At 40.5% G+C, this 25,911-nt stretch overlaps 1 protein-coding gene across 5 annotated transcripts in view; it reads left to right on the top strand.

The window, feature by feature from the left end:
- The window catches only part of agap3 (ArfGAP with GTPase domain, ankyrin repeat and PH domain 3), a 100,979-nt gene that overhangs the window by 60,507 nt on the left and 14,561 nt on the right, over window positions 1-25,911 (top strand). For all 5 annotated transcript variants that reach the window (XM_077614943.1, XM_077614942.1, XM_077614945.1 and 2 more), the window contains 4 exons: window positions 4,080-4,184; window positions 7,491-7,665; window positions 13,914-14,060; window positions 21,159-21,317. In XM_077614943.1, the coding sequence (XP_077471069.1) occupies window positions 4,080-4,184; window positions 7,491-7,665; window positions 13,914-14,060; window positions 21,159-21,317 (586 nt within the window). The remainder of the gene's footprint in view (window positions 1-4,079; window positions 4,185-7,490; window positions 7,666-13,913; window positions 14,061-21,158; window positions 21,318-25,911) is intronic.

Raw genomic sequence — 25,911 nt, 5'->3', positions numbered from 1 at the left:
AGGTCTTCCCCAATTGCGTTTGCATTAGATGCCTTTCTTAACTTTTTAGAACACGTGCATGTAATTCTTGCCCCTAGCCTGCTTATTCCAGGAAATGAAACCCATTATGTTGTGTCACCTTCTTAAAGTGCAATTACTCCGGGAGTATCATGGCAACTTTTGACAAGATAAGCCCCCCTCCCCAACCTCTCCTTCTGCCTCACTTTTTCTTTATCTACAAAAGGGTTTTCGGAGGGGGTTTTGATGGGAGGGGAATTAGTGTGACTAACAGATCTGCAGGGCAGTCAAATGGACAATCAAGGGGGGATCAAAGTGTCAATGTGGGCTTAATTACTCAACCACCCCCACCCAAACAAAAAAAAACGGGCCACATTACACAGGGTAGGCCTAGAAATCCCCCTCTTCTCTGCCCACCATCATCTATAAAAATAGTAGAGGAGGGTAACAATGGACTAACTGCTGAGGAGGTGTCGACAGCTCACGCACACACAAACATTAGGGTTGGCCCATCCGTAATCCACTCAAACATGGATTATCGGTACTTCTATTTACTGTGTATCACAATGTAAGGTTTGTTTAATAATGTGATACATGTGATGTGTGTGGAAAAAGGAAGGCCTCGCATTCTAACAGTGACAGAGAAAACGGAAAGCAAAAAAGCAAGCTTTTTTTCCAGTCTCCAAAGTGGAATTACAGTAATATCTTGTTTATTGTGGTTAATAGGTTCCAAGGCCTTGGGCAAAAAGTGTACAACAGTGATATAGGGTTTAGTGTTTTTATAGTGTATTTAATATTATTTGTAGTTTTAAAACCCTTTGTATTCTATTATTTAACTTCCAAAGTGCATCAGCTGTGTTAAACTGCATGGTACTACGTCTATTTAACTCAGAATTCCACTGTTGTTGTATGTATGCAAAAATGTAATGCATAACTTTGTTTATTTGGTCGGAGTGTCAACATGGAAACAGGCGCTAGGTGAATACGTTTTGGTGCTTTTTACGGCGATAGACATCCCATGAGGATTCCCAACTGTAGGATGAAACCCCTCAGACATGTATGAACTTTTTTTAAATTATTTTTTTTTATTTGCAATTTAAATATTGAGGCAGCAATCAAGTAACAGTAATTACACAGTCAGCATGTCATCAAAGATTTTATTGCGAGGTATTGTCTGCTGCTTTTCCTGCAACAGTCTGATTCACATAAAACACACTCGCAAAAATTATTCCCAGTTGTCATTTGTCACCAACCGGATGCGACACAAATGAAAAATTATTCCACACCGTTGTTAAAGATTTTCACATTATCATGGTGGTGTCTTCTATCGACCCGCTTCATGGCACTGATGAAAAATATGAAGAAGTGGCGCTCCTTGATTGCACGTATAGATTAGTGCACGCCCCAATAAGATCATGAGATGAACAGCATATTTTCTTGTAGAACACGCCACGTCACGGCACTCGGGTTGCCTGGCGGCGCCTTCATTTTGCTCTCTATGATTAGGGAGTGCTGTTCAAACTTGTTTACATTTATTTTATTGACGGCAATAAGAAAGAAGAGGTGGGAGGGGCAGTGATTAAATGAAGGACATCAAGTTAACTAGAAAAGCGTCCATAAAAAAAAGTAATTATGTTGAAATCACTTTTTGAAATTGTTCCTAATTACTTTAACACAGAAAAAGTGGTAGTTAAAAAAGTCAATTTTGTTTTATTTAAAATTAATATTCCAGTGAATTATAAAGGTATACGTTTTAATTTTAAGAGGTTGTTTTTCAAACCACAATCAAGAAATTGAAAAAAAGGGAAAATTAGTTAACCGACCACAAGTCATTTAATTATTTTGCAATATTTTATGCCAAATATTTAATAAAGTATGACCATTTGAATGGTTGATTTAAATGTAAAATTATATATGTCACTGATAGTGTTGTGCACTCGTCTGATTTTGGAACAGGCAATGTTGGAATAGACGTGCAGTCAGCTAAAATGGGAGATTTCAACATCTGAGCAGGTTAAGTGGTTTTGAAAATTGATGTATTAAATGATTTGAAATAATTAAAAGTTTAATTAGATAAAATAAATCTTAACTATTGTCAGGAATGATAGAAGAGGTGTAGCAAGCCACACAATATGCCAAAAATAGATACATTCCAATCAATGATCATTTTACAAATGGTGAAACTCATACCAAAGCAATAAGGTGTGCGAGATGACATAGAGCACATGTGTCAAAGTGGCGGCGCGGGGGCCAAATCTGGCCCGACGCATCATTTTGTGTGGCCCGGGAAAGTAAATCATGAGTGCCGACTTTCTGTTTTAGGATCAAATTAAAATGAAGAGTATAGATGTATATTAAATTTCCTGATTTTCCCCCTTTTAAATCAATAATTATAATTTTTTTAATCAATTTTTTCTGTGTTTTTAGTTCAAAAATCATTTTGTAAAATCTAAAAATATATATAAAAAAGCTGAAATAAACATTGTTTTAGATCTATAAAAAATGAATATTCAGGGCTTTTACCAGTTCGCGAACCAACACGAGTCTGACACCCTTGACATAGAGCAAATTTGGGTATTAATATTAACATGATATATTTTTTTATATATGTATTTTTAATTTGGTTAGATAAAGCAGCCGCACATCTTTTAAAGATGAATAAAGCTGGCAAATTAATGACCCCACTTGCCAAATCCACTATCCACTACACGCACACCAAGTGAGGGTCGGATTAGGATGATTGTCGGCAAACAGCCTGGTGCCCAGGTCACCGACGGTCAACTTCCTGATGTGTTAATTAGGATTAAAGCCTGCAGTATGCGGCCTAGCAAGCAAACCCACCCTTACTTCTCTGACACACACACACACACTAACTTCAGAGGCCCAATAGTAGTTGTAAAAGCACAAACATTGCCCATGTTTAATCCCCTAATTAAGCATACCCCTCCTTGCCATTTAACCCCAAGAGCCTGCTGGTGTTTTTTCACCTCCAGCCAAGGAACTTGCTTTGTTTACCAGCGGATTCACTCAGCAGATAAGGAACCTTTAAAAGCCACCCGTCCCCTACACCCTCTACCCCTACCCGGATGATAAAGTCCATTAGAAAAAAGGGTGTCGAGTGGTCTTTGAAGGAGGAGATCACACTCCCTAATCTACGGGATTAGAGAGGTCTTCCAGAGTTCGACATGTTATGCGTATGAATGCAGGGAGGAGGTCTGAATGTGCCTCAAAGGAACGTGAAGGTTCAGATGGTCACCAAATTAAATCACTTGACATTAAATAGATGAAAGCCACTGTTGGGAATGTTTAAGAACCGTTACTAGTTCATGTTATATGCTCGTAACTCAAATACTATTTTTCCAATTGATTTTAATGATGAAAATTGTATTTACAATTCTGGATGGGTACCTTTTCTAGATATTCATGACGAAAAGAATGGGCTGATTCAGTAAAACTGCTATCAAACATTCTCCATTGAAATTTTGGATTTCCCTTGAGTTTGACAGCTTTCTATGCACTCTGTCTGCCATTTTAATGGAATATACTTTCACAAGGCCCACCATGACATTATTATCGCAAGGGTTAAATTGCAAACTTTGTGTTCAAGTGCTGTGACACGTGGTTTGCTGAAGAAAATTTAGGCTTATCAACACAGCATGTGAACCATTTTTATAGCCATGGAGATTCAAGAAAAAATATTTAGATAATAAACCATGTTTTATTTTACAACAGGCTGATTGTATGGGTCCATTTTTAAAAAAAGTTTAAATGTTAATGGATAAAAGAGACCAAAATCATGTCATGACTTAGAAATGTTTCGTTGGAAGGTTGGAAATCTTTGTGCAGTTTGCTGTAATTTTATCACAAAACTGATATTGAAACTGACACAAACCTCACTTTGCTAGAACAATATCCATTTAAAGCATTACCTAGCGTTTTACATTTTCTACAATTCTCAACTAACTTATTTTCGAGCTCTCGTTGCTCTAAGCTCTCGGCATAATTGCGACGCTGGCTGTTTTTATGGTGTTTAACGTCCATTGATGGCTGGCGCTCACCGTGCGTTATGTCGTTTCTTCTAGGGAATCCTCCTGAAGCGAAGTGGCAAATCCCTCAACAAGGAGTGGAAGAAGAAGTATGTCACGCTGTGCGATAACGGCGTCCTCACTTATCACCCCAGTTTACACGTGAGTATCATCGTGCCCTCGAGCCCCTCCTCCTCCGCACCTCACATCCCATTTTCTTTTCAATCGGGTTTATCTGTTGGGTCCGCTCCCTTTTTCTTGACTGCTGAGCATCACTCGCTCTTTACGCGATTACATTTACTATCGCTGCTGCATTAAAGTCGATTATAAGCACGTAGCTAATGATTTGCCTACGCTTGATTGCTATATAATGGCTGTTTAAGCCACTCTGGTGTCTCAAGCATTAGTGTTAAGCAAGAGGGCGTCCTGGTGGTCATCGCGTCCCTTCCGCGGTGCTCATTCCCACCCGCCGATGGCTAATGGAGACACGGCCTCACCCGGGCTCCACGCTGCCTTGTACTTGTAATGGCTGTTCCCACGCGGCAGCCGAGCCTGACCGGCCTTCCGCATCCATCTTTGTCATGGGCCCGCCGGGCCGCTAATACAGCTTAAACACTCTACTGGCTGTTGGTGCCATGCCAAGGAACGTCCTTCTTTATCTACAACTTTTCCTTTGCTGTATAGTGTGTAGTTACATTGGACAATTGAGCCTGTGTGACTGTAGCAACTATTTTTGCATTACACATTCTGGTTACAGAGCAAAATATTTGTTTTCATAACAAAATGAAGTCAATACAGTGGTACCCGTACATACGAGCTTAATTCATTAAGAGGACTGAGCTCGTATGTCGATCTTCTCGTAACTCGGGCGAACGTTTCCCATTGAAATGAACTAAAAACAAATTAATTCGTTCCAACCCTCTGAAAAAACACCAAAACCAGGATATTGGATTGGAAAAACATTTTTATTTGTTTTAATTTGCCATCTATTAACAAAGTAACAGAACTAGTGGTTCAATATTACTAAAATGTGTTCAATAGTATTAAAATTAGACACGGGGGGTTCACAGACGGACATAGAAGCAGGGGCGGGGGGGGGGGGGGGGGGGATTCGGGGGGACTTTATCCACGGCAACGCACTCGTAACCGAACAAACAAATTTAAATTAACTTGGATTAATATATACAGACACACTCAAACATACGTTTAATGTAACTTTACACAAAACTGAATTCTAATTTTGTTTTATTTTTTTAACCTCCGTTCTCTGGATTAGCTGTTTGCCACGCCTCCACCCTCACGTTCGCTATTGATGGGCTGTTTGCTGTTGTATTCCCTTCAAAATATTCCGAAAATGATGCACACAAATGTCCTCACAATAGGATAACACACGACCACAACGAGAAGTAGTCTTGAATGAGCGATCGCGGGAGCTAACAGGCTAAGGAAGGAATAACAGGAAACAGCTCAGCCTACCCACGTATTGATTATGGGTAATGAAATTTTATTCTGAGAAAGGGTCCCATTGGCTATCGGTGTTGTGTGCACGAGTATACTTCATTACCCAGAAAGCTCTCTTTTTGCCCGCGCATGCGAGTTGTGCGTTTTCTGGTCCATGTGTAGGAGAAACTTGTGTGAAGAAATCGTCCAGTGCTCGTAGATATCTGTTATACACGAAAGAGATGCGACAAAAAAGACAGTGCGCTACAATGATAAACAGCCTCTCATGTCATGGTCACCTGGCTTTCTCGCATCTCAAAATGTTTCTCGTTTCTAGAGCGAATTATTTGCTCGAAATTGTTCTCGTATCTAGAGTGAATTATTTGCTCGAAAATTTTCTTCGTATCTCGAGCATCTCGTAGGTAGAGCTGCTCGTATGTAGAGGTACCACTGTACAATGATAATGGGGCCAGCTTGCATTTCAAGATTCTAAATCTCTTTATACATTCAAAATTCAGTCAATAGGATGATGCAAAATTGATTTTGGATGGACAAAATCAGACATTTATCGCTGCACCTTTTTCAAATAAATTATAAAATAATCTTAAGAAAAGAGAGACGCACCAAAGTGTGAGACAAAATTTATCACCAGCCTAACTAACCCCTTTGTTTACAAACATCCACATCAAAAGTTGGAAAACATTTGTGCTGAGTCGCCATATTTTAATTAAAATAGTACCTTAATCATTCCGGTTAATAAAGTACCATCATTCTCATTTTATTGTATTGTATTTCTATCATAATTTAGCAATTATTTACATAAATACAAAAAAAATCTGTTCACTGAGGCCCAAATTTTAAAACTAATGTCCCAATTTGTAAGCTTGTTGCTACAAATTACACATCTCAAGCCTGGACATGATCAATATTAATATAAAACATTCTTGTTTAACCTCTCCATATGGTCCGACACCAAATGTTTCACGGCCAGGTGGTTGGCCTGGGTTGCTTTAGCTCATTTGTTCAGACATGATAAAAAATGAAAGCTATTAACATCCCCCCCTTCTAACGAGACGGGTCAGTCTAAGCACAAATGGAGTCTAGTGCCGTTGCGAGCATCTTCATTTACAGGCCGCGCCGCATAGTTTCAGTGATGTACGTAATTGACTGAACTTGCTATCTCTTGATCATTACTGCTATCACAGGTCAGTGGGCCGGTCTATGAACGCGTGGCCCCGCACGGAGAACACGGAATGAGGCTCGCGTTACTTCCGTAACAGCTTGTTCAATGCCGTCGAGCGAGAAAGCGGGATGATAGAGGCTGGGAAAAGGAGGGAGAGACGAACGAGGGAGCAAGCGGGATCCTTTAATTTCACAGCCAGCCAAGCCATCCACACAATCACCTTCTGTTAATTCTATCTGCTACATCAATTAAATTGTTTGTAGAAACTAATTGAATGTGGCTTAATCACACATCTTAATAGCTTTGCACGCTTCGATCTGGCTGTTAATTCCTGCAATAAAACGAAATGAGAGCGCTCACTGGGTAATTAGCAAGGAGGCTCGGGAAAGAAATGAGTGCTTTATGACTTGGTAATAAAATCCACGAGACGGTGGGGGACGGAAAAGACGACCGGCGTCGCCTCTTTCTGTTTTTCTTTCTTTCTTTCTGCTGAGTTTGATGATTTTCATCCTGGCTTCTCACTTTTGGGGTTTAAAGCAAATTGAAAGGGAATGAATGTTTGCTTTTATTTTATGGCTGTTAAAGAAAGTGGCGTAGGCAGATGATGGTAGTATGGATAACAGAAAATGGTTGACATCATTTCTTAGTCTCGTAATGGCTAATTCTTGTTTAAATTTAGCCACATTTTTATCATGTAGAATTCAGCTTTAAAGTTGATTTTACGTTACATGTTTTTTGAGTCAGTAATATCAGTCGTGGGCAAAGAAAACAGGTTTTGTATGTTATATTCTATCATACTTGAACAAAAATGTTATATTAAATTTTGAAAATGTTGATTTCTGCAGGACTACATGCAAAATGTTCACGGGAAGGAAATCGACTTGCTACGTACGACGGTCAAAGTTCCCGGAAAGCGACCCCCAAGGGCAGTGGCAACCACCGTCCCTCCCACAGCCAGCCCCAAGACCAATGGGATGACCAAGGACCGTAGTGCCCTGCAACTTGGCATCGGGAATGCAGGTACTATTATTTTTCCATTTATTTATTTTTAGCACAGATTGTCTTGATTTGATAAAATTGGAAGATCCTAAATGCGTGATTCAAGTCTTAAAATGTCCCTTTTTCCCTTTATAATGACACTGTCATTACTGTAGTCATTCTATGTCCCCGGTTTGTGATTCATCTTGAGATGCACGGCAGGTTAATGATGTGCTCTCTACATGTTCCACACATGCAAATTAGCTGCCTTGTACATAGTTAGCTTGGTACAATGAGACCTTAACGAGCGGCCAGGAGAAGTGCGCTAATACTCCTTCATCAGCGATGCATTTAAAGATGGTAGTGTAGCAAATCAAGGAAAAGAAGTTGTTTTTGTTTCGACGTGGCCTCAACCTGTGTCCCAGTTACGTCTCTGCAGGAGTGAGTTGCTCAATGTGGTCAAAGGCGTTATGGCAGAGGTTCAAGTTTTAAAAATAAAGCTCCCAGTGAGAGACGAGCTGGCATGCTAAAACAGTGGTAACAGTGATTGGACAAAGGGGCCACATTTAAGGGTAATTAATAATAATTAGCCCTCCCTACTCTTAAGGGAGGAGGGCGCGGGCTCATGCCAAGTTGCCGGGAATTAGGTACCCGAGCCAAAAAGCAGGGGACTCTCGGCGCTGTCCTGGCAGGTCGCTGGCACAGCCATATGGGACAATTAGTCAAAAGGCAGCCAGGAAGGAGTTTGCAGAGCAGAGGATGTGGCATCAGGGTCGTTCTCATTTTAGAACAGGACACGCCAGATCCGAAGCAAAGGGGGGAGGATAAAACTGAACCTACTGGTTCCTCTAGTTTCCTCAAAGGTAAATTCGCAACGCTATCAGTTGCCGTGCGCGTCCGGGAACAATGTGAGGGAGATTCGCCTTAATCTCCATTTAGCGAGAGAAAGGTTACAAATCACATCAGGTCTCTCTCCGAGTGGAGGACCCTCTTCTGATTATGCGATCAGGGTTTTGATTTCATTAGACATGCAATTGATGAGGGGAACAAAGGGGTAATTTCTCATTCAGGGTGACTAAATCACAAGCCTTGTCTTTGCCTTTGGTAATTCATGCATCCCTCGCATCTAAAGACCTTTATAATCACCGCCAGGAGAGGGATAGCGGCGATGAGGCAAAAGAGGGGCGGGTGAGCCAGAAGAGAAGATGAAGAGCTAAGACCGCTTTGCCAGGCAGACACATTTCATTCCTCTGTCGGCTGCTAAGCAGAAGCTTTTTAGATATGATTCCCCCAAACCTATGTTTTGTACGCATCCATTGACGGATCTACGCTGTCCTCGTATAAATTGGCCTAGTGACTTTAAGTCAGGCCTCCAGAAGGGAGCCGCGCATGTACTTCTTGTCTCTTTTTTCAAAATGAAAGATGTCCTAACACAATTTAGTCCAAAATTGTACAGAAGCACATTTACGAGTATTAACTACTGGCTCACGCTGTCATATACTTGGAAGATGCATTTTCAGTTCTGAAACGCTTATACAATGTTCTTTAAAGAAAAGTAATATAACACAGTGGTAAACATGACCCTGACCCTGCCATAAAATGGTCATTTATATTATTTTCGACAAGTAAAAGGATTATCAGAATGAACATTGAATATCATGTCTTAATCGTGTATTGACAAGTGATTCTACATATTCTTTATAGACAAGATATATGGCATAGCAGTGCTTTAAGTGTTTTAAATCACCAATTTTATGACGATATGATACAATATCAATTCTTTGGACAAATAATGATAAATGATAATATTTCCAGTATGCCGTTATTCAATTTGATTCAAGGGCCTTAGATGGGATTAATATGATATCAGATATGTACACATTAAACACAAAACAGTTACATTTCAACTAGAACAGTAAAAAATGAAATGCAAATTTGGTGATTTGTATTATTATATTTTTTTAGTTTGGTGAAAAATTTCAAAACACTATAATAGAAATTATTTTCTCTAACAATCATTTGGCATATCTAACAAATGACAATGTTGATAGAAGTTTTGCGTTTTGATCAATATTGACTAGAATCCAGTCACTAGATCATGTCACCGATTCATATATCATTCTAGATCTTTATATCATTACACCACTAGTTCTTACATGACTTATTTAACTCATCATTTACGATAACAGGCAAAATTGTATCCACATAAACCTAATGAACCAAGCAACACAATAGAAATAATAATTGTGGTGTAGCTATTCTACGTAGATACATGTGATAGTAGATTACTTAGTAATATGAAGAGGTCAGAATGGGAGGACATAGCGGGACGTCGGCGTGTTGGTCGGAATAATGATGATGATGATGATCGCCTTGTATTACATGGAGGCAGATGATGTGCCGCCCGGCCCAGCATTAGCATGAAGGCGTCATTATGCCAATACTTGTACATAATGGCAACAACTCCACCGAGGGGTCGGGCCTCGTCACGGCTCATCAGCTTGCTGACGGCCCTGGTCTAAAGAGAGGCGAGGCGCTTCCCGCTTAATCCATCGCTTCTACTTATCACCCCGCCTCCCTCACCAAGGGTGAGCAGAGAATTTCTATAATTTTTGCTGTTCTTATGCACAGCCATTTTCTTTCTAACAAGTTTTTCGTCCATTAATGGTATTAATAAATAGATACAAGCAGTTTAAAAAAAAACGGTTAGATAAATAAGCAACTTGTTAGGTTTTGGCCCATTTAATGATTAAATATTGTTATTCTTTTCTGAAAAAAATATGAAAACGCACTGCGAAAAGCAGTATGCAGTGCTTTATTATTATTTTTGTTTGTCTTCGTACAAAACCATTATCATGCTGAATGTGTTTTTGAATGCTTGGTTAAGTAGAGTATGATTGCTTTATGAAAAGGGCTAAACAATATAGCACCTCAATCTAGATATGAGTATAATAGAACAATAACAATTATTTAATAATGTCACTAATAAATTTGTCCAGTCTCTGTTAGTCCAAATCTCAGAAATCCATGCCTGAAAAGGGTCTAATCAAGAGTTACGTATTTCCCACCCACCGATATAAAAGCTGTGCAATGTCCAACACCTATTTTTAAGCTGATTACCGTTTTGCATCTAAAATATTAGATTTTAAGAGGAACTAAAGTCATTTTTTTCCCAACATTTTTAAATCTAATTTGAAAATAGCAGAATGAAAATAGGAGTGCACTCCGGTTACAGCGTGTTATTTATTTTATTTGATTACAGTCATGATTAAGCATGAAATCACTCAGCAAACAGCACGCTGCTTAAATCTGCCCTCTTCGTTTTTCCTCCAAGCCTACTAATATGGTTAGCGCGAAGGAGCCGGCGCTATACTTGTGTTGGCCCTTCTTGGTTCTTAACTGAGCTGCAGCAAGCATACAATATATAAATAAAAAAAGTATTTGAATTGATACCTGTATACGTGCTTTGGTTTAGTACAATACTTTGGTCACCTTGACCAGATCCTGTCTTTGCCACTTTTTGTCCGTCTCCTTGTGCCCTGCGATCGGCCGGCCCTCGATTCAGGGTGTCCCCCACGTCTGGCCCGGAGTCAGCTGGGATAGGCTCCAGCACCCCCCTTCGACCCTAATGAGGATAAAGCGGTTCAGAAAATAAGATGGGAGATCAGATTAAAATTGGATCCAATCAACTTCGTATTATTGAGAAACAGCATTTTGCAAAAACAGGAAGCTAAGGACCAAGTCATAAAAGTACATTCTGGGCACTTTCAATGCAAATTGTCACTTAACCTGGTAAGGTATTTAAAAAAAATTAAAAACAACTTTAATACTGTATATAATGTATTTTATTTTTTACTTGGAAATAAAGTTTTTCAGAATATAACAATTTATTGAAACAAACCTGTAATTGAATAATTGTTTTTTTATTTTTTTGCGATTTAACCCTCCTGTCGTCTTTGAATAAAAGTGTACTTCTTCAATCGGGTCCATATTGGCTCATGACGTGTTAAGGCGTGCCCCTGGCTAGAGCTTTTTGCTCTTTTGAATGCCACAAGCTGATTATTATTTCTCCACTGTAATTACATTATCGCCCCCTTTATGCAGGAGTGGTCTGTGGGGACTAATGGGTACAGCCATGTATAATTCATTTATCATTAGCATCCAATTTGACAATTAGAAGTGATTGTAGAATTTTAAATAGCGGAGGAAGCTCTTTTGTCGTTATCTGTTTTTCATCAGTCAAACTTTTTTCAAAGCAGCATTATGTCATTTTGAATTTTACCTTTATAAAGCAGTTTATGCAGCTTCTCCATAATCGATAGTATGAAAAACAGCACAATACATACTACATATATATATTCATTCATTTTCAGAACCGCTTATCCACACAAGGGTCACAGAGGCTATCCCAGCTAACTGTGGACACCAGGCAGGGGACACACTGAATATTTATCATATATTTATTACATCAATAATCTCTGCCAAACAGTTCAAATTTATTGGACGTTTATCGCAGTCAACGGCAGTGAACATGATCAGTCATTGCCATTTCACTTTCAAATTATTACATTTACGTTGGCTCAAATTCACCCTGGAATATTATTGTTGTTGCTTGAAAAAAAACCTGGGTATTACATCTTCATTAGTTTTTGTTTATAGTATATGCCGTATTACTTATCTTATACAGTGCTGCGTTCCTATTCAAGAAAAGTTTCCTTTTTTTGCTTCCCAGTAACACTCTTCCTCCTCCTCTTCTGCTCTGATTCTGCACTGATTTCCGCATATTAATTTTCCTCTTCTCTCCTCAGCATGATTCCCTCGCTCCACTCTTATTGCAATGACGCCCCCCCTACCCCCCTGGGACCATGAGATTAATATTCTTGGGCCCAACAAGATAATTACTGATACTAATTAGACATGATTATGTGAATTTGATACACTTATTACTCGGGATAATGAGTAGGACATATTATCCTAACAAGCGCCTGTGCTGCTTAGTTTACTGAGCGACCCACACACACACTATAGATGTGCTGGTGTTGTCGTCCCAATCACAATCTAATGCGATTAATTATTGAATAAAATACCTTTCAGTATGTATACCTGTGACAAAAATAAATACAATCAATATTTACTTTACATACTCACTGCCGTTGCCAGGGATATATGTCCAATCCAAATAAAGTGAGAGGGGCTGGCAAAAAAGGATCACACCCAGCATTCCCAGTTCCAATGGATTGCATGCCCCGTTAATTGCATGAGTGGAACAAAGTATGGCCTTTGTATGGTTCATTATATTTCTAATCTTAGTAGTGTCACACACTAATAACTATTTTTTTTAGGCCTAGACCAGGGGTTTCAGACTCGGGTTGGTTCGCGGGCCGCTTTAACGTCAACTTGATTTCACGTGGGCCGGACCATTTTAGATATAATATTTAGATTTTTTTTAAATAAAGTGATTAAACGAACCGGATTAAAATCCCTGAATATTCAGTTTTTTATAAATCTAAAACAATGTTTATTTTAGCTTTTTATATATATTTTTAGATTTTACAAAATGATTTTTAAACTAAAAACACAGAAAAAAATGATTAAAAATTACAATTATTTATTTAAAAGGGGAAAATCAGGAAATTTAATAGACATCTGTACTCTTCATTTTAATTTGATCCTAAAACAGAAAGTCGGCACTCATGATTTACTTTCCCGGGCCACACAAAATGATGCGGCGGGCCAGATTTGGCCCCCGGGCCGCCACTTTGACACATATGACCTAGACAATCTTGTAATTCAAATTATGTATTTACAGGGATGTAAGAATATATGCATGGCTATGTATCCCGTTGTAAATTCATACCTATCTATTAATACATTTTGCCATGGAAAAGAGGGAACGAGGGCCTCTTCACCATTGTTTGCAGCTTTAATTATGCTTATTGCTACTATTAAATGGAAGAGAAGTGTGAGTTTATGGTATTCTGGATGTGCCCGCGAGCAGGAGGAAGCCCCCCACATGGTGCCGCTCAGCCTATGAATTAGTAAAGCGATGCGAGGCGTCCGCGGCTTGCCTGATTGGAGGTTAGGAGGAGTGCGCCTGCTGACGCCAGCGCAGAGAGATGGATGTGGCAGTCAGAGGGATGAGGCGAGATAATTAGCCTTCAGAGTGTATCTTGTTAATTAAGGCCTAATTAGAGGAGACTTGTGTGTGTGTGCTCCTGATAAAAAAGACTGGTTTCTCTATGTTACAAGTGTGACAACTTATAATATTCTTGTCTTTGTGTCCTCGGCAGGCGCGCCACACTCCAATAGCAGCAGTTCCTTGCAGACGGGCACGTCCTTGTTTGGCAGCAAGGACGGAATGCATCAGCGCTCCTTCTCCGTGTCCAGCGCCGACCAGTGGAATGATGCCATCAACACCAGTACTACCAGTGCCGCCCGTAAGATATGTTTAATTCTTATGATCACGTGATCAGATAAGGAAATAAGGTGAACTACTAGTTCACACATCTGCATCCCATCAATGGGGTTCTTGGTTCGAATTATGGCTCCGATCTTCCTGTGTTGAGTTGTGCTAGTGTTGGATTTTTTTTCTGCGTGTTCCAGCTTTCTTCCACATTCAAAAAACATGCGTTGGGTCATTTGGAGGCTCTAAATTGCCCAAAAGTGCGTTTGGGCGTGCAGCCAATCCTGGCTGTCTGCCATTTGCCCAATGTCAGCCAAGGTTGGCTGCAGCTCAATATTGAGGAAATTAGAAAAAGCTCTTATAAAATATGACAAGATTGTATAATGGAGTAAGATAAATTCACAAAAGTTCACCCAATCAGATCATAAAAAATCCATGTTGAATTAGATGGGTTAAAACTAAAGTTAGGATATACATAAAATAATGTGCACTGTACAGTTGGTTTTAGGTTATCTATGAGAATTAGTGAGTGCATGCTGAATTTGTTCTTAAGAAATTATTAGTCTACTGTTGTTTGTAAATTAATAACAATTAGATTAAATTTGGGCAGGGATTACTTTGGGAGAGGTTCAAATGAAACAAAATAATTTAGTTTGACTAAGTTAACTTTGTATTAAATTACACACAGTTCAATTAAATTTAAACTAAAAGTGAAGTCAAAATCATGTTCAACAGTGTTTACTATGTTGTTGTATAAATAATTACATTGTTCACATGGCAACACACGTAAATGAAATAAGGTTGCTCGAGGAGACAAAGTCTTTAATGGTTTTCATTCATTCACCGAGTTGTATACTAATGAGAATTTAGACCCTTTAAACCGCGTTACGAGTGTTCCGAGGCTCGTTTAGCTGATGAGCTGATCAGGCCTGCCATCATCTGCATGACCTTTTGCGCACGTGCGGAGCCGAGCGACACTGAAGGTTAACTTTTTGCCACCTTCACTGTTGTATCAATGCCAACAACTCAAGTCAAATAATACATTCTGCATGCATGCGCGTCTTCGGCTTCCATCATAGCCCCCCTAGGCCCCCCCTTGCTGCTCTCTTCTCTTGCGAGGAGGAAAATGAATGTTTTTCGGGGGGACCATTCATCACCAGTTATTTCCCTCTCTTTGTGCTTGGCAGTAAAAAAGCACTTAAATGCACATCAACAGAATAACAGTCATTTCCATGCATGTTTGCACTCTGGTAGTTCTCATTAGCGTGGCGGCGGCGCTGGCGACTTTCTTCACCCCCACCCGCACTGCACTCGAGTCCTCCCCTCCCTCTCCGCCCTCTCCCAAGGTGCCGCGGCAGTTTAAAGAGCGCACTTTTCAAGCGCCGTAGGAGGCCAGCCGCGAGGCCCTCATCGTTGTGACGCGCAAATTGCGACGCTCATTTGGAGGCACCTCACAATCGCTTCTGCTCGGACGTCACACCTATCTCACATCAGCAGCACAACTACTACACAGTGGGGCAAACTCGCAGACAAAAGTGTATTTTGACAAATTTTATTTACAATATATTGTTGCCGCACAATAAATGTCAAACATTTTCCCGAGGATTCTTGGAATCACCAAATTGCACCGCAACATCTGAAGCGTTTCCTCATCAAATGTGTATCCTGGTGGAAATTTAATGATTTTTTTGTTGTCCTAAAACAAAACTACCCCAAAAATCATACATTAGGACCTCTACTTAGTTTATTAAAAAGAAAATAGCCTCTCACATGATATCCATGAATTAAATTGGGTGGATGATGGAACCTCACATATGAAAGTGTCAATTGTCCTTGATTAAATTTGAACAGTAATGTCAACATTTAACGACCCTCCCCCCTCTAATTTTCTGTGTAATTAAATGAAATTGATCAAATCAGACATTGTTAAAAAATATGGTTAACCAAGTGTCCAATGAAAAGTAGTTTTTTTAGCCAAATAAAAACGTTTTATATCCCACATATGGTAAATACAAAAAAAAATCTTATAATTTAATGAATCATACCTGTTTCCAAAACTGTTTCTTCCTCCAATGGGGCTGTTTTATAAATTATTTGATGAGTTTGGCTTCAATACCAAAACTGGCAGAGTTCCTGTTATATTTTGGCAAACCATTGCAGCTCTTTTGAGAAATTTTGCGTGTAGGAGTTTGTCAGTGTAAACTCAGACTGGTGTTGGTGGCATTTGTATGGGTGTGGGTCATGTTCACCTTTAAATGCAAACATTTTCACTTCTATACACATTTTCAATTGAGTTTTTAGAGGCCCTTGAAAAGAAATATTTTTCATCCCCATCTCTTTAGATAGGTCTGGTTCTCGTGCCTAGGCTCACAGTCGCTCTCAAAAAACATGATTGAAATGCATCACCAGTGTTTCATCATAACGCACCCTGTTCAATAATCAATGGAGGGTGTTCTGTACCGAGGGTTGTAGACCTAAATGAAGCCCCGTCACTCCATTATCCTTGGCGAAGGTTGCAGGTTAAACACGAAACGGGACGACAATAGCACGAAGCAGAAAAGCATCAGATTGATGACTCGAGCCAGAATGAATGCGTCTTAGCCCACGTAACTATTTCCATATTATTTAGAGAATGTTCTCATTTGTAAAGCCATTGTGCTAAGGCAAGACCTCACGTCCCAACACCTCTTGAATATTGAGCACCGATTTTTTGATTAAATTCTGAACCATTTTTTCTTGAATGCTGCCGCTCATAAGGCCTGCCATTCTTAATATACTTTGTGGTTGTTTGGACGCTGCACTTGTCATTACACTTCACTCTTTGGTTGTGAATTAAAAACAAGAGACTGAGAGCCACATTTAAAGCTCTCTGACATTTCAACTTTTATTTAAGAGGGCCAGTGCTCTTTTTTGGTCCTTTTTTCTTTTTGATTTTTTTTATGTTTGCTTGATCCAGGATTACATAATCTTGTTTTAAAGATTAATTCTGGATTTAAATGGAGGCGGATTACTAAATTCTAGCATTTTTAGAAAGCTCAACAAGAATATTGTGTTTCATATTCCCACATAGTCTTTTCAAAATCTTGTTTTCTGGAAATGTAAAATACACAAAGATTAATTTTGGCACCACTTGTGCAATCATAAGTGCTTACTGCTCAGTTGTGCCCATAGCATACAGACATATATTGAATTCTAAAACGGTTGTAGAGCCTTTATTCTGGCAGCGCTGTGTTTTCTGCGACGTGCCTCCCGATGTGAAGGTGATGGCATGTTCAGGGGGTTTGATTTCAACGGCGGGCCGTAATGAAGTTTGACATTTAGTTTGAAGAGAGCAGCGGAGCGCGATCAGGGCTTGATTAGCACACTCTAATTGAGGATAATAAGGGGGAGGCGGTGATTGTTTCTAATTTTTGCCATTAATTGCAGCCCTTTGATTGAGGACAGGCAGGGCTGCCGTGTCAAGGGGCCTGGCGGAATCACGGCGCTTGTCGCAAACAGCCCCTTGAATAACAATGAAATTACTCCGCTGCTTACGAATTTGCTAAATGATCCTGCTTTTCTTGAGAAGTCTGACTGGTGACTTTAGGAAAAATATTCAATCTTATTGCTCACTCTTATCTATTAACTCATTGGCTGTCATTGATGGGGATAGACCTCTACTGCTGTCAATGGCATTGTCTGGTGTACTCAAAATGACTGCTAATAATTGCAAGTGTCTGTTGTGATCCATTTTTATTACGCAAATATGAGTGAATTTTGTCACGTTTTAGTCAGGTTTAGTCAAATTAATTGTGTGCTTGCGTGGAGTTGTCTTTGTAAAGTGTCGGGATTCTGTTCATCTTTGCGATTGGTCAGTCTGCGGATTAGAGGTGTGGTTAAGTAAAAGTGCAATTGCTTGCTGATCTTGATCAAATTATAGCCAAGGGTGATGATACATACGGTGCCCACCATTGAGTTAGAGGCGAAATCACAAGGAGAGGCATATCTCCATCTTTGTTTCAGGTAGAGAATGAGACCCGGGGGTTATTTTCCACAACATTAGGGTCCGAAATTGATAATTAAAGGTGTTGATGCCTCTGTAGGATCACCCCCCCCTCAAGGCGCATGCCTCCCCTTTAACCTCAAGCGACATTAAACAAATGCTGGCTGTCACGTCGAAGGCGGGTCACAGCTCCCTGACTCGCAGCCCCGCCATACGGAGCGGAGCTGGCAGGACAGACGTTCGCATTCGAGGAGGAGGAAGCTGAGGGTAGGAGGTTGCTGGTGAGGGGAGAGGCATACGGAGGACCCCCGTGCCCCCAGCTGTCTGAGCCAGCTAATGACTCGTCTCAGGGGGGCTGTTGTAGGCGAGCAGGGAAATTGAAACAGACGCCTGGACCAGGATGTGCTACATGTGTGGCTGCGTGCTGCCATTCAAGACAACGCCATCAGCACACCCATGTTTATTAATGGGATGCAACGTCCTCTTTTTCAACCGCTTCTTAGGCTGAAACGTTGTGGAAACATCTGATTTCTAATTGTTGAGTTTGAACGGAAGGCGTTGGGTACAGGATGCTGTGTTACCCCGTTATAGTCTCTTGGGAATGCCTTGGTTTAGGAGGTTTTGCCAAAAACTTTTTTTATGTAACTTGAAATTTGAATTGTGATTAAACTTCAAATATGCTCCTACTTATCTGAGGTGAAATGAATAAATACTCTGTCTTTCTCACACTTTTTGTGCTTGATATAAGTGTCCTAGAATAATGAAAACAAATATACAGAGCATTCTTTTGGAGATTTCAAAGTTACAAACGATGCACAATTTACACCGTATTTTTCCTCATTTGTAGCGTAGAACCTTTTTCATAAAAAAAGTTATTGTAATTATGATTCAAATATTTTAACTTTTCAGCAGCATGTTGGGGAAATAGTTAGCACGTTCACCTCAGCCCTGAAATCGAGGGTTCAATCCCTGGTGGGTTCAGGCCTTCCTGTGTGGAGTTCACCCCTTGCTTGGGTGGTTTTTCCTCAGGGTATTCCAATTTTTTCTCACATCCCCAAAACATTCATGGAAGAATTGTCCATAAGTATGAGTTTGAGCGTGAATGATCATTGTCTTTATGTGCCCTGCTATTGGTTGGCAGCCAATGCATGGTGTCGCCCACCTACTGCCCTCAGTTGGCTGGGATAGGGTCCAGTAACCCCATTTAATATTTTGGTATTAATAACAGGATGGGTTGTGTTGGTTTTCCTATAACCAATTAAAGAGAAAACTAAATGTTTATGAGGTGAGGAGGGTCCCCTGTTCTGCATGAAAGCACATTCGTATGCATTGTGCGTTTTTCAAAATGATTTTGTGATTTTGGTTTAGTTCATTTTTTTGTCACACAAGTCATAAAAGTGTTATTAACTATACTATGTTCGATGCAACGCTTTGTGAATTACGAAATTGGATTACACAGTAGCAATTTAGACCCCTGTTTGTTGTCCTACTTTTTGGGGAAGTTGGTGAATTACTGCTTTACCACCCCAACAATTTGCCATTATTGTCTCAGGTGTTGTTTCCAACCGACACTTTCACCCACTTCTAAATGCTTTTTCATGGGTCTTCACAGCCCAAGTTTCCCCCATCACCACGCTCCCATTCCTCCACGTTAGCATCTTCAATCCCCCGCTGAGCTCATCCCACTCCTCCAATTCAGCCCCATCTCCCGAAAGGTAATGACTGAATTAGGCCTAATGTTGTACACTGGCTAATGGCGGCACGCTGCACATTACGGCATGTGCAACTGGCAACGACAAGAAGAGCAATAATCCCGGAGCCTTCTTGTCCTGCTGCACTCCGCCCCCAGGGGCTGCGGCGGCGCTCAGGGAAATGAATGGAGCTTGCCACACTACAATGAGCTTTTGATGGGAGACAATAGAGGAGGCTGCCAGCACCACACAGGGTGGTAAGAGGAGAGCAATATGGGGCCCATCTACCGACTGGCCCTCCCTCCTTCCTGCTTCCCTCAGGCCCCTGCCCCTCTTCCTCCCCACCACCCACCATCCTCCTCTCCCAGATCTATAATGGCATCCGGAGGGGAGAAAAGAAGGAAAAGTGATGTCAAATGTCAGGAAATCAGACAAACTGCGAGCTGACAACACCCTCTCATTGTCCCATCCCTCTGTCATTTTAGCCAACAGTAGCACAGGTTAATATCACATTTATAATATCACTTACTAGAAACAAAGCTCCATCTATGTACCCCCATCCCTCCCCCTCCACCGTCACTCTGGGACTCATATAGTTTGGCCAGAGGCTTACTTAGGTGCCCATTTGTCCACTCATGGCCTCCGTACCTGTCTTTCAGTCTGCGGAAACCAACAACACAGTAACTAGAGGAACCGCTTCCTGTGTGACTTTACGCACATTTCTCATGAATGTAAGGTTTTGTCAGCCAAACACATACAAAACACATACAAATAATTGCGCAAACAAGTGACTCAATGTGTTGTCTGAGCTTTATTGACTCTTGAAGGTCCTGAATTGTTACCTCGGTAACAGATTATGTACCATTGGTCTTATTAGCCCTTTCAGTAAGTAGTATCATCAAGACCAGTTATCACTTCCGTAGTATGGTGTCTACTTCAGAATAATGTGAATTATTAGAAGAAAGAAATATATGTATGTATGTGTGTGTGTATGTATGCGTGTGTGTGTGTGTGTATATGTGTATATATATATATATATATATATATATATATATATATATATATATATATATATATATATATATATATATATATATATATATATATATATATATATATATATATATATATATATATATATATTATATATATATATATATATATATATATAAACATCTTAAAATAACTGAAACTATTTGTTGGGTATGGTTGCTTATTTCCTCCAAAATCCGTACTAAATAGTTATTCTTTTACTTGTCTTTGGCCTCATGTTTTTAGCATTTTTTTTATTAATTGAGGTTATTTCTTTCTCTACCATTCCCTTATACAAATTCTAAAACTGGTTTATTCCAGTGAATGGGGACCAGTTGGTGACATTGGTGATGGTTTGTGTCTTTTTTCATATTTTTGGGTGATGTTGAGGGCATTTTTTTTTACCGGTCTTTGTGTTATTCCCCAGCCAACGGAATGAACGATCCAGCCAGTTGCAATGCAGGCAGCAGCGCCACGAGTCCGAAGCTAGATCCGCCTCCTTCGCCACACGCCAATCGCAAGAAACACAGACGGAAAAAGAGCACGGGCATCACCAAACCTGACGGTTTATCTGCCGGAAATGAAGGTAGGAAAGATGGGGGGACACCATGAAAACTTTTGGGAGAAAAAAAAGAAAATCTTCAATGCGTTTATCATTTGTTGTTCCATTCCATTGGGTTTAAGTGACATTTAAAAAAATGTCCTTTTGGTTGCCCTTAAATGTTCATCGAGGTGGCCAGCTAGTTCTATCGTTAATATTGGGTTGCCATGGTACGAACTGCCCCGTCCAGAAGTTGCGTCTCATCTCGGCGGGAGATTGTCAGGCCGACTCTTCACCCAATTAATAACGATCCTGCAGCACAAATGATGAATGGAGCGCTCTAATTGGAAGGCATTGTGGAAACACTCAGACGCATCTCATAGCCCATAAAACTGATGTCAGACGAACGACGCAATCAATCAACAAGATTGATACGGTGGAAAAAAAGACAACAATGGCGTTGACGCCTCCTAAATGACGCTTAGCATTTATAATCATTAGACTTAAAAAAAAAAAAAAAATCTGGCCTCTTGACAGCTGCTCTTTAATGTTTGAATGGCTCTTTTGACCAAAGAGGCCAGAGTGATCATCATTACTAAACCGTCCAATGCTTTCACATTCATTGTAGTTAGGTCATGTTAACTTGTGTGTCAATTCACACACTGATTCTTTAATCCTGATTTCAGAAATGCAAGATATGGCCACTCTCAAATTTGAAAACATCGCTGCCCACTTTTATTTTGATGTGTATAACCATACAGGAACCATCAATTTCAATCAATCAAATCACAAACGACTTTGATGACAAGCTTCAACCACGTCACACTCTTTTTTTGTTATTATTTTTTTGAATCTATATTATGCATGAAACAATGGGGGGAATGCAAGGTCACTTCTAAGTCTTCCTATACGTTATCCATACTGGGTATTGTGGCCATTTGCACAGTAATGGCTGAAGCTTTCATTCCTTTTATTTTTAAAGTATCCTTCCTTTCGATGCATTTGTTTACCATGCATCTTTTTTTCCTATCTACCACGTCGGACATGTCGGTTAATATCCTGTGCTCTGCCATGTAATGAATTTCTCATGTGCTTAAAGAGTGATGCAAGACGCACCCCGAGACAAGTGACAGCTCATAATGCATTTCTCAGCATCCGACAAGCTAGTCTGCTATAAACTCCACCGTAAAACAAATGGTTGATGATGAGTTGACTTCTTGTGTTCTCCCTCTGTTGCTCTCTGTTGAATAATCCACAGTTCCTCTTTTTTAAAAGAATGTGGACTCATTGGTATTACTTGAATGAAATGATGGGCAGCACTACGGAAAGTTTTTTTTTTGACAGATGATAATTTTAGTAATAACAATGAAAAAAGATTGTTTTTCATATCAGGCATTTTATGATTAACATATTTACTCATGGGAGGCCCGCTGGTGCGAGTGCTTAGCGCGTCAGCCTCACAGCTCTGCGGTCCTGGGTTCAAATCCAGGTCATGTCCATCTGTGTCTAGTTTGCATGTTCTCCCCGGGCCTGCGTGGGATTCCTCCGGGTACTCCGATTTCCTCCCACATTCCAAAAAACATGTATGGTAGGCTGATTGGACACTTTAATTGATATGGGTCTGAGTGTGGATGCTTGTCCGATCGGCTGGCCACCGGTTCAGGGTATCTCCCGCCTCTGGCCAGCTGGGATTCGCTCCAGCACCCCCCGTCACCCTAATGAGGATTAAACGGTTCAGAAAATTATATGAGAGATGGGAGAGATATTTACTCATATAGTGGCATGCTGAGTTTACCAAAATGCAGAGAATGAGTACATTATCAACTGTATTTGGACAAATGCATTATAAAATATCAATAATATGCAGTGTATATCTTACAATTAATGTAAATTTATGAAGTATTATAAATATATACGTGATTGCAATATTTAATTTTCTGGCCACTCTGGTCACCCAAAATCTGTTACGTGTGGGTGATCTTAGGGCCTATGGTGGCTGACGTTACTATTTTGAACAAAGCAATACAGTGGATGATAGTAGTGTTGGCATGTTTTACGCCATGTTTAGTCCAAAATAATGGAAGAGGATTGATCATGATGTCCGTGCGGATTTTTTTTTTTTTTTTAGAAAGCTATCATCATTGCACTATTGTGATGTCTTTTCATGTTGAAACATCTGAAAACCCTCTTTATTGAAGTATAAAAGCTTTTTTTGTGATCTTTGGTTGTCGACTTCCATGCTCCTCAAAATTCACACGTTTCCATTACCAGTTTTTCATTGCACAATGTAAGTCTTGCAAATTACTAAGGGTAGTGGAAAGGCAGTTTCTGAGACTTATCCCCCAGGAGCTGTATTTGACTCTAAATGAATGGTGCTTGATGACTTTTTTTTTAGAGATAATCAGATTCATTTGAAGTAACTGCTTGTCTTGATAAAGTTAGAAAGTAGTTAACAAGTTGAGAACACGGAAGGTTCTTCAGTCCACCTGTGGATAAACTGGGGTAAAGTTTCCTTAGCTGCAAAAGTCAAGTCAACTTAATCAATTGTGGTAACGTCCTGCACCTCAGCCGAGCAAGGGTTAACATCCTCTGGAGTCCAGCTGAGGATTTTAAGAAGGAGGCTTAAGTGCCTGAGCTAATGGTGGGTGTTTATCTCAATACTTTGTTGTTTTTTTTTGTCGCTCCCCGACTCGCTCTCATTTCCCAAAGCTGTCCCCGGAGCCCGTGCTCTTGTAATGACTTCGTGCGCACCACGCACCCGACGGAGGGAAGGAAATAACAAGATTGTCATTTGGGGCTGCCCACAGACGTGCGTTTAATTGGCCGCCGCTCTCATCGGGCTCCGTTGTTAAACGCGATGGCTATTAGTGGTAGCGACGCTGATTTCATGTGTTTGTTTATTGTACCATTGGCTGTCGGTGTTGGTGTGCAGATGTGTGTGTCAGATAGATAGCAAGTCTTCTACAGTCTCTCTCTTCCTCTGTCTGAGTTGGGTCCCGGTTCCCCCTCAGGGGGGCCCTGTCGCAGTAATGGCCTTCTCCTGATTGCTCTGATACAGGTTAGGAATATTGGCTTTAATGATGTGTAAAATGAGCAAGCGGTGCCGCTGACATTTACAGATGGGCGCCGCCTTGGCCTGTTCTTCCCAACTGCTCATTAATTCACAGGGAATGGCGAGCATTTCTTTAAGTGACTGCCTGACACGTGCGGCGGCGTGCGACACGAGGCGCCGGGACACGCCAAACAATATCTCACCTTTCGCCGCCGAGCGTTTGCACAAATGGATTTGGGAGGGGGAAAGAAGAAAAGAAGAGGACGTCCTCGAGGCTAAACACTCTTGCTAAGTTCTTTGTAAGGTTGTGTCACTCTGGTCCCCGGAGAAGCTCCCATACAACGGAGAACTCACTCAGCTGGGCTCGGATGGGCGCCCTGAGGTGCTAATCTGGTCCACAGGTGCTGTCACTGTCCTTATTTCTTTCAGCATGACAAAGGAGTCTCCACTCTAAATGCTCTGAGCACATTCTCTCTTGTTTTTGTACATCGTCCATCGATTACGCTGCCTTTTAGTTAATATTTTCATGACAAATTTAAACATTTTCCAAAATTAGTCCGTTCAATGAGAGCTAATGAGTAATGATGGAACCTCAATTTACGTAAAAGTGAGAACATACCGTGGTTGTCTTCATGGTGGGTTAAATCATTCATTGCTTGACGGCGCTACATGTCACATTAACACAGTATGACTGCCAGCTATCCTCGTACGAATGGAATGGACGTCTGGCAGCGTCAATAGTGGCGAATGACTAAACTGTTGCATAGCTTCCACCAGATGTTTTAGCTCTACATAATTTCTTGAGAACATACGCCAGTTTCCTCCCTTCCCTGAGCAACCTTTGTAAAGCAAGACCTTCCCAATCTGATTTATGGTCCATGTAAATGCTGGGTGATGTTTATCTTTTTCTGCTGCTCCCTCTATGCCACCGCACAGCCATTACAGCCCTAACTTCCTTTTTATTGCACTGTGTTAATTAAGCAAAATCATATTTAGCACATCCCTCACAGGCCAGTGGGTAGTGGTGGGCTTTCTTGGTGGCGTTAATTTATTTGTTATTGTCAGGAACTTGTTGACCGAGAGAGGGCTGATAAACATGGTCAACGGGTTAATACTCAGCATGATGTGACAAGGTGATTGTTCTTTGATGCCACCTGCAACCACACGGTAATAACAGGCAGTGTAATGGCCTCTTCGCCGGCTTCTCATTGCGGGTTGCCTATAAGACTATTCAAGCTTTGACTGAATTGTTTATGTTAAGATTTAGTAGACCTGAGAAGAAAACAACATGATGTGGGATTTCTTTACAGTGTAGATAGAGAGGCAGGATTCATTCATAATAAAAACAGCCTGCTCAGGATCATTTTTAAGTCTGGAATGCTGAAATGTGCCTCCTTTATTGGTATGTGTGTACCCAGCTTTACCTAAGAACATGCACTATGTGCTTTCCTTAGTGGTCACAGCTAGGCAAGTGCATTTGTGTGCACGGTGAATTAGATTTGTTTTTCCTTCTTTGCTCACCAGTTTAGGAAGTCAGCCATGCTTTGCTTTTTTAATGAAAGTCTTTTAATGCCTCCAATTTATTGC

Source organism: Stigmatopora argus, chromosome 12, assembly GCF_051989625.1.
Source record: "Stigmatopora argus isolate UIUO_Sarg chromosome 12, RoL_Sarg_1.0, whole genome shotgun sequence".
NCBI classification, from domain to species: Eukaryota; Metazoa; Chordata; class Actinopteri; order Syngnathiformes; family Syngnathidae; genus Stigmatopora; species Stigmatopora argus.
This window is presented reverse-complemented; position numbering and strand designations above follow the sequence as displayed.